The sequence below is a fragment of the Siniperca chuatsi genome, linkage group LG11 (assembly GCF_020085105.1).
Source record: "Siniperca chuatsi isolate FFG_IHB_CAS linkage group LG11, ASM2008510v1, whole genome shotgun sequence".
Lineage (NCBI taxonomy): Eukaryota > Metazoa > Chordata > Actinopteri > Centrarchiformes > Sinipercidae > Siniperca > Siniperca chuatsi.
Window position 1 is genome coordinate 21,842,123 of NC_058052.1, and position 10,127 is coordinate 21,852,249.

Consider the following 10,127-nt stretch of genomic DNA (forward strand, 5'->3'; position numbering starts at 1 on the left):
CATTTTTGCACAGACGCCTCCTTTAAACTCGTGCTGTCTGCTGTATTGGTAGGTGGAGCGGCTCTATAAACCACACGCACAGATTAGATGTTACAAAAGTGGCCAGGATGTACACTATAACCCATGCGTCCTGTCACGTTTTAATCCTGAATGCAGGAGGGGTATAGCGCATAGCCAACATGTACAACCGCCACAGTCTTGTTTGCATCAAAGCCTTATTCATTTTAGGGTTTTTTTTGTGTGGCTTGACATATACAAGTAGCCTTGCAGTCTGCTTAGAAATGCACAAAAACAGAGCTGAATGATTGAGCAGGAGCCCGAGGATGCCACCAGGCAACGGGTCCGTGCAGACGAGTTTTCGACGCGTGCTACCTGCGGATAAATTAACAAACAAGTTGGTCCTATAGGCGAATGTTTCACACCTTTTCTGTTACAAAGAGAGCAATAATGGTGCTATACACCTTTAAATGCGCATTCAGGATTAAACACACGCCTCTGTAGCGCTAACATAAACCTGCCTACAGCTTATTGTTGCTTAGGTGGTTCTCCTACCCTTCCCTGTTTTTGACAGCCCGTCTCCTGCTTGTCAACACTTAAGTAAACGCGCACAATGGCAGCAGAGAGGAGAAAAACGTGCAAACACACACACACACACACACACAGAGACTGAATGCAACAAGGGCAGCAGAGGTGTTGGCGGTCGCTTACTTTCCGAGTTCCTCGTACAGCTGATATTCGTCTGTGAATCTGGTCGAGGTTACAACTGTAGCCATGTTGACTGAAGTGACTGGGAGAGGGGAGGATTCGGCTCGCGCTTCAGTGGCCGCCTCGCGCAGGTTTCGGGAGGAGAACTCGTGAAGGCAGAGAGGGGGAAGAGTGGCTCGAGCTCAGAGAGAGGGGCAGGGAGTGGGAGGGGAGGGGGGAGGAGAGCGGTGAGCCGAGCCGTAGTAACAAAGATCCTCTATTGAGATAATGAGTCACTCTGTGTTTTAAAAAAAAATAAATGAAAATAAAAACTGGTCTGCAAAATACTACAATACTATGCCTGGCCTGATGTAAAATTTTGGGGTTATGACATTTTCTATTTCATCCTTTATTTTTATAATGTATTTTACTTCAGAATCAGCTTCATTGGCCAAGTATGTCTACACATGCAAGGAATTTGACTCCTGCACATACAGCTAAAAACAAAAGCTGAGCAAAGATAGGTGAATCAGAATCAGGTTTATTGCCAAGTAGGTTTTCACATACAAGGATTTTGCCTTGGTATTTTGGTAAACATAGTAAGAGAAAATAAAAATAAAAAGCAAGTAGTCGTACTGCAAAAGTCAAGAATCATAGATAATCATAGAATAGAAACATTATAATCAAAAATATGAAAATATATTTTAAAAAATATGTAAAAATGAACATAGAACTATTATGCAAATACAAATAGGTGAAAAATGTAAATATATATATAAAAAGAGACAATGACCAACACCATAGCCTACATTATCTATTGTATGTCTAATGTTACTTTGAACTCATCTTGAAGTTGGTGAAATAAGATAGTAGTGTGTGCATTTTATTGGACAAATAAATAATTTCACCTGATGGGGACACTAGAGGAAAAGTCAATGCATCACCAAAGTTATTACAATTCATTCACGGGGTACATTAATGTATGCACCAAATTCCATGACTATCCATCCAATAGTTGTTATTTCAGTCTGAACCAAGGTGGTGGACCAACCGACCCTAGAGCCATGCTGCTAACAAGTCTTTAATATAGGCTTCTGATATTTTTTGTCCACCCTACTATTTTCATACATGGGACTGATCTTGGGCTCATCAGCCCAGGAGACTACTGTTCCACATTGCCCTTCCCTTTAGCTTTTCATTTGGTAGTTTTCCAATCATCTTGGCAGTGTTTTCCATGTATTTTTTGACTCAGTGACTGTGGTGTCTCCCCCCTGGGTGTGGGAGTGAGGTGACACTCGTCTTCCCCTGTATTATACCAGAAATAATGGCAGAGTGAGACGTCTTTCTGCTTTCTCCTCTCTGGCAGTAGTGGTAGAGGTGGGATGTAAGCCACGCGAGATCTTTTCTGGTGTACCAGGATCTGCAGATCCAGGTTCAGTTTCACCATCTCTGCCTTCCATTTTCGATGTATATGCTCAAAGGTAAAGCTGGCACCAGAGCAGCTGATAAGAGCAGCATCCTTCGAGTACCAAGTCGTGTAGTGAGACGCGATGCCGCAATATTTTAATATTGGCACAGAGCAATGAGCTGCATGCCTACTGTATTATGGTTTTCATTTCCTAAACTGAGCTTCCCATAAAAAGGGGATTCAGTCACAGCTCAAAATGTGGCACCAGCAACGCATCATGATTCATTATTTGGATTTGTTTCACACCTTCCTACTATAAATCATTTTATAAATCATATTCAACAACGAAAGTCTTATGTAACAGGCACCTTGCAGTTAATACAAATCCTTTTACAAACTCCTGCTAAAAAAACAAATATATATATTTCTTTTTCACTTTTTTTTCTTTAGTTTTGCAGTTTTTAACACGGAAGCCTTTCCAGCATTGGCATACACTGCCTATGTGCTTCTGAATCCTTTGTTGGTAATGCCATTTTGTCTTGAAACAGAAACAGAAAAGATTAATTGAAATGTGGCATTTTGTCTGAGGTTATTTAAAGGCTTTTGACACGTCTGGGGACAAGATTTTACACGTGTTCTTCAGTTTCCACATCTGAGAAGCACTTTAATGTCTGAGATTAATTTTAGGGCACAGCTAGAGCTTAAAAATGTCAAAATAACACATCAATGACCTTCTTACTATTCACCTATAATGTCCTGTCACTGTGAAATCACACTGTGTTATCCTTAAGGCTGTTTCCCTGTGACAGTGCATTTGCATATAGGCTATCACCTTCACAGCTAAATGTACATGCCTTCCTTTGTGTCTTTTAACACTGCTGCTACCCGTCTGCCTTCATACTGCTGACAAAGCTTCTTCATGAATACCACAAATCAATTCAATTCAATTCAATTCTTTACCTTTTCACCATCATAACTAAATACAAAAGAGAGACAAAAATCAGTGTTCAGAGAGCCTTGATAGCAGAGACCTGATTACCTCTAGTTTATCATCTGGACCAGCCAGTAGTGATCTGCTTCGATCAGACTCATATGCAGTTTTATGGGTTTTAACTATAAGCCGGAGCATCACTCTATAAGAGACAGGGAATTATATGTGTTATGTAATGGCCTGCTGCACTGTAAAGGTTTATCTGAGCTTTCATGAATATCTCGTGAGAGGTATTAATATACCCTCTTGGCACCATGTTTAAGTACGGATGTGTTTGTGGGTGATTACAGCTGCACACACTCCAGGAAGGTACAGTAATGTGACAAGCTTACATTAGCAACAAATGTTTTGTTGCTCAGAATCATATAACATTTCTTTTTTATTTAGATGATGCATTGATTAATCTACATATGTTTCTTTAGTCCTACATGATGGAAAAGCATATAGTTGAGGTTCACTCGAGTTCATTGTTCACCTTAGAAAAAGCAGCTGAGAAAACAATACACAAGATCCATTTAGTAGCTGTTCTGGAGCATTTCGGTCATACCACATGATCTTCATCAGAGATGCCCAGATTGCATGGAATTGTAGAGTACTTTAAAGCTGCTCTAATTAATATTTGAATATTAACAATGGGTCAGATGACTACCTGTAATGTGAAAGGTGTTGCTGGTGATGAAAAAAACTGGTTATTGTACTTTCCATAATAATAGTAGTATAACAAAAAATAGAAATGCTTTGTGTGCTATGTGTGATATGCATGCATTTACCCTACTTAAAATCATTTCCAATTTCCTTATAGATACTGTACCTGAGCTCTGTGCTTTACTGTCTTGTCTTCGACTGATATTCAATAGTGTCCTTTTAAAAATTGAACTGTCAATATGACATGTTAACATAATACCTGAAAAAATTAATTTGGCTTTAAATTTTGTCAGCCCTGAGTATTGTCTGCAGATATTGCTTTCAGGCTACATACAGCCCCAACAACCATCAGCATACAGCATCCTGTACTGTATGTAAGGTAGCCTGAGAGGCAAAACCCAGGGCCAAAAAAGTATGCAAAGCACTTGCTGCTACTTGTTAAGCTCATTCCTTTGAGCACAGGGTAATAACTGAAGGGACTCAGACTACTGTATCAACATTTTTATCAACTCACATCTTCTCTCATCTGGACTGTACTGGCTGGACAGTAAGAGGACAATGTTAAGAAAATAACCTGAAACTATAAAAGTGAGGGGAACAAAAATAGGATTTTGAAAAGTGAGGGGGACATGCCCCCAGTTTATTATATTCAATACTATTACAAAACCATATGGCACTATTTGTGGTTCTTTACATACAGTATTTGCAATTCTATGTAGATCCATTTTGGAAACAATGAACCACTTAGTAACCACAGAACCAGAGGACTGTCAATGTGACCAAGGACTCAGGCCGTTCCTCACCTGTCCACTAGTCGCCCCATTAAGTTTTCCCACCACTGTCAATCACCTGGTGATTTGCCACCTTCCTCCACAGCTGTTCTCAGTTCAGTCATTAGCTCCCTACTATAAATAGAAGGCTGTTCACCAGCTCTTGTTTGCCAACTCATTAATTTGCTATGTAGCCATTGTGTTCCTGCCATTTCTGCCTGCTTGTCTGTTCAAGTACATAACCGTGTCCCCCTTTCTGAATACATTTCCTTTACAACCTTCTTTTTCTGCCTGTGTGTCTGCATTTTGGTCCTGTTCCCTGTTGCCAGCAGTAATGAAAGTTGACATGGACAATAGTTCTGACAGGTCAATATGCATATTCTCAATGAAACAGACAAACATTGGGAGACTTGTTCAGAAAATGTTCACAATATCATTTAATCCCAGAATGATGTTTCTAGCTCTTTGCTAAATAAAGCAGTACGATGCATTTAACATGTTCAATATGTGTAAATGCAAACTTGTGCATCTCCTTTCTCTTCTTTTATTCTCTGAATTGAGTGTATATCTGGAACAGTGTTTAGAGAGCATTGCTGGTGATTAATGAGTGTTTGCAGTGAGCACATGAGCAGTGCGACCAGTTTCTGCCATAATTACAGGGAGCCGCTCTGCTATGAAAGCCTAATTAGCAAGGGTGCAGAGGTACTGTCGTATTAATTGCTGAATTGCTTTGTTTCTCTGTGATGTGCCTGTTAAGCAAGTCTTGGACAGGCTGTGCAGTGGCAGGTTGAAGGGTGGGTGGTAACAGTGGGAACAGAGGTATAGAGCAGAGGTTCCCAACCTTTCAGACTTGTGACCCCTTAAAATGAACCAGTGTCTACTTGCAAACCCTTGTCACAAGTTGCAGATCCTGATGAGTTGGTGAACAATTTCACCAAAAAGTGGTTTCCCCTCTAATCTGTTTCATTTGAGTAGGCTAATTGTTAGAAGCCTAAAAATCTAAAGCTATCTGGTATTACATCAAAAAAAGCAAAGATTAGAAAAATATAATTTTGTTTCTTTTGCCCTTCTGTTAATCATCTTGCGACCCCCTTATCTTGTAACCCCTTGCAACCACTGGTGTGGTAGACCTCAGGAAGTAAAGGCAGGTTACAGGAGGTCAGTAGAGTGAAAAGGGAGAGAGGACTGAGGTCACGAGGGGGTTCTAGCAATCTTGGGGGATTTCAAATTCTATTAAAAACATTTTAAAGCTGATTTCTAGTATTTTAGACCCATTATTTTTTAGTTAGACTACTTTTACACCACACAATCGGGTGGATTCAGTTTTACTCCACCGGAATGTAACTCCGTGTGTCTGTGTGGAGAGGGTTTTGAAACAACATTTGGACCTTCATGCTGTGAAATAAAACAGCAAGAGGAAGCAAGTTAAAAGGGATGGGGGGGTCAGGTGCATGGGAGGTAAAGTGAGGAAGTCAGAAGGACAGGGGAGGGGAAAAAACAGTGAGTCAAATAAAACTGGGATACAAAAATTCTGCATCTTCCTCCTCTCTAACCCATAAATACACAGGCTCAATAGGCTTCATTTTGGTGAGGTAATTGCCTCTCATTAGTAATAATTCACTGTCCTGTCTTGTTTGGATAGCTCCTGCCTCATCACATGACCTTCATTATTTAACATTAGAAAAATAAACCCTCCAGCAGTGGGTGCATAGAGAGCCTACAGCTTCCAAAGACCACTGATACATTAGCATCGCTTGAGGATTATGCTAAATTTTATACATTAATTATGGTGGTGGAAAATAAAGGAAGTACTTTAACTCAACTACTGTACTTAAGTATAATTTCAAAGTATGTATACTTTACTTGAGTATATCCAATGTATGCTACTTTATATTTCCACTCCAATACATTTCAGAGGGAAATACTGTACTTTTTACTTCTCTACATTTATTTAACTGCTAGAGATACTGTTTACTTTGATTTTACAAACAAAACATACTATCAACTTATTAAATATGATGCATTTCTATGAATTAAAGGCCTTGCATACCCACACAGGTGTTTTCAGTTATGTTATTAAAGTTGTTAACTGTCCCACAACAAAACTAACAAAACATATTTTCTATCTTGCTGCACACAATGATAACTGTACAAATTATTATCTTGTGTGTATAAGATTAAAAAAACAAAATATAATCTCTCACTCTCTCATGCTCTAACAGCTAGACCTCCTCGCAGTGATGATACTGTAACAGCAGTGTTGTGGAGCCATAGAGGCCGAAGGGGAGTGACTCATTCTGCAAGAATTTTTTCAGCTTGGCTCATGGCTGCTCTGCGTATCTTCGGAGAGCCTCTCCTCCCTCACACTGACCAGTGACATCACAAGACTTTTATGGTTTTGAGGTAGGCCTATATGTGTGTGTGTGTGTGTGTGTGTGTGTGTGTGTGTGTGTGTGTGTGTGTGTGTGTGTGTGTGTGTGTGTCTCAGGCAGTGACCACTGTCCTATCAGCTGCCGAGCTGCACTGAAACAGCTCATTGAATGTCATTAAGAAAAGCTTTTTTCAAGTTTTAACCTTAACAGTGTCTTTGTCTGTCTGTCAACAGTCATGTAGAGTAAACTAGAGTGGATCTATTACCTTTCTTTGCCAGTTATTGAATTGTCACATTGTTGCAAATAAGCATTTAATAGTATATCAGTGCTATTTCAGTGCTTAATGTGCTGCAATTTACGATGCAAGAGACTCTAGTAAATGTGTCCCAATCGAATCATTGATACCACTCGGTATTGCTGAATGAGTATAGAGAAAGGGCTGCATTTACTTTCAGTGTGGAACAGTAAGCCATATCTAGAGCACCGTGACCACCACAAGAAAATAAAAGTTGTATTTAAAACAGTGCCTATTGTGTTAAACTTCACGACTTCACCAAAGAATCAGTTAGCCTTACCTTCAACTGATTATCCAACAGTGGATGTGACAGCTCCCTCCTACGTACTGGATAGCACTGTGTGTATGTTTGTGTGTGTGTGTGTGTGTGTGTGTGTGTGACACCTCCTCCGTGATTTATATCATCTGACGCTGCCTTATTTCTGCGGGCCATCACAGTATACTGGGAATCAGATGTGTGGGCTTGAAATGATTGTCTTTACCAATTTTCCACATGTATGGGACTCTGAAGGTCTCTGAGCAACAGTTCTACTGTTAACCCAAAGCAGTCTCATCAAATCTCATCACTGGAGTCTAGTTTTGGTGGTGTTTTCTCTGTGTTTGTTTGTTGCATGCACATATGGAGGAGGTCTAACTAGTCATTAAGATTCATCCCCAGGGACCATGAATGTCTGCATAAACTTTCATTGCAATCCATCCATTAGGTGTTGAGATAATTCATTCACCAAGCAACCGATCGATCGACAGACCAACATCCATGGAGCCATACTGCTAGCATGGCTAAAAATTGTATAGTAGTAGATAGTAGTTGTTTCTTTTATCATGCACATAGGCAATGTCGGTCTGTCGGTCAGTCCAGCACTTTGGTGCAGAATGAATTATCTCAACAACTACTGGATGGATTGCAATGTAACTTTGTACAACCTTTGAGTAAATAAATTCAAAGTAGTTTCTGATGTTGCGTTTCTATTTTGTCTCCTTACAACTGTCGTACCCATTAATAGAGAGAGTCTTTGCTAAACAGTGAAACACCAACCGTGCGAAAAAGTGTGTTCCTAACAGCCAGCCTCTCTCTTTTTGGATGGCAGTTACAGGTTGCTGCAGAGTGTGTCCTGTAACTTTAAAATGACAGATTCAGTTTGTAATAGTCAGTGTATCCTTTCTGGCTCTTGCAAATCAAGTGCAAATGTCCTTGACCAAGACACCAAAGCCCAACCTGCTCCAGGGCTCCTGGCATTGCACCACACTTGTCTTTACTTTCAATAATAATAATAATCATTAATAGAAGTAGCAGTAGTAGTAGTAGTAGTATCAAATTGTTACAAATAGAAGTATAATGTGTGAAAAGCTTTCCTTGATATAGGATGCAAACATAAAACAAAAGAAGGTAAAAAGAAAACTATGAAGCTGTTTGACTTAATTTTTATCATTATCATTCCCTAAAGATGGTTTTGGTTCATAAAATACAGCTGCAACACTCACTTGGCCGATGCAATACCAAGTTGAGTTTTCTGATATATTTTCAGGATAATCTTTAGTGATATCCCATATTTTTCTTATTGTCAACAAATCCCATGAAAACACCCAAACCAACAATGAATTGATCCTACTTACCAGTATTGTCTGTGTGGCCAAACCCTGATAGCCTATTGTGCCATTTTTGTCTATAAATTATTAAAAACACATCAATGAGCCACACAGTCGCACTGGGGATATGTTCCTTCATTACAATGAACATGGGCATCGTTAGTTTTAAGTCGATCTCACATTCACCGTCCTGGTGCTGTAAATACTCATTAGCTCACCAAATTTGAGCATGAAAATAGTCCCTGAGAGCCACAGTCAGGGTAGGGAAGTGAGAAAGTATTGAGATACAAAGTAATGCATTTTGGTCTAATGGGATTTGTTGACAATAACAAAAGCCTTATCCTTTAAACTTGAAGATGTTCCAACTTTCACTTTATCTTTACTATAATTAGTTGGTGTGTGTTATGTATGCAGTGAGGCTTTTTCACTAAACAAGACATTTTAATCTGATCTACAAGCACTTCATACACTGCAGCCCCTGGGGAACTCTCTTCCCTCCTCCACTCTTTTTATTTAACTGTACGCCACAGAGCTCTGAGCAAAACATGGCTAACACTTCTAACTCGATCTTCCAAATGAGCACAAACAAGTGAGTAGGATGAGGAGGAAAATGAGAAAGAAAGACAAGGGGGGGGGTGAGCAAAGAGCTGAGGGATAAATGGAGGGAGGGAGGGTGACAGGGAGGGAGGAGGAGGCAAGTGGGGAAGAAATAGTGAAGAAGGTAAGCTGAATATTCATTATCAGGCCACTGGGGAGAAATCTAAAGCCCTGTTGCTACTGTGTGTGGGATTGTTGCTGACACTCACACCCAAAAACACTTATACATCTACACACACACTCAGATTAAGACACCTAAAGGATGGGGTCAACTAATGAGCTGCTGCATACAGTACCTATAAATGTTGATGCTGTTTGCTGTGGTACATGTTGTATGAGACCAAGCAGTACCACCTCTGATCTATTCCTATCAAGCTACATCAGCAGCACAGCAGCAGCTTCACCAGCAGGCAGATACATCGCATCTGATCAGACAGCATGAGCCTAAACTATGGCTTCCCCAGCCCAGTATCCCTCAGAGTTACGTCCATATTGGTTGATTCTGCACCTCACGATTTAGGTCCATTGCCAATGTTCAGTGCCAACACAGGATGTATTGTGCCCTTGTAGTGAGATGGGGGTGATGGGTGATGGATGGGCGTGTAGCACATCTGACTTTGATGCAGGAGATCAGAGTTTGCATCCTGTCACAGACCTGCAATTAATATTTTTTTAACCATTACCATAATGTTTAAACCTAAGAGTAACCCACTGATTTAGCATTCCACTCCTACAACGTTGTTTTTTAGAAAAAGGATCAAACTTGATGCAACAGAAC

General features: G+C 40.1%; 1 protein-coding gene across 31 annotated transcripts in view; it reads right to left on the minus strand.

The window, feature by feature from the left end:
* Window positions 1–905, minus strand: part of camk2g2 (calcium/calmodulin-dependent protein kinase (CaM kinase) II gamma 2) — a 77,565-nt gene extending 76,660 nt beyond the window's left edge. For all 31 annotated transcript variants that reach the window (XM_044213461.1, XM_044213446.1, XM_044213441.1 and 28 more), the window contains exon 1: window positions 709–905. In XM_044213461.1, coding sequence (XP_044069396.1) covers window positions 709–773 — 65 coding nt within the window. In that variant the 5' untranslated portion in view covers window positions 774–905. The remainder of the gene's footprint in view (window positions 1–708) is intronic.
* Window positions 906–10,127: the final 9,222 nt, after the last annotated feature.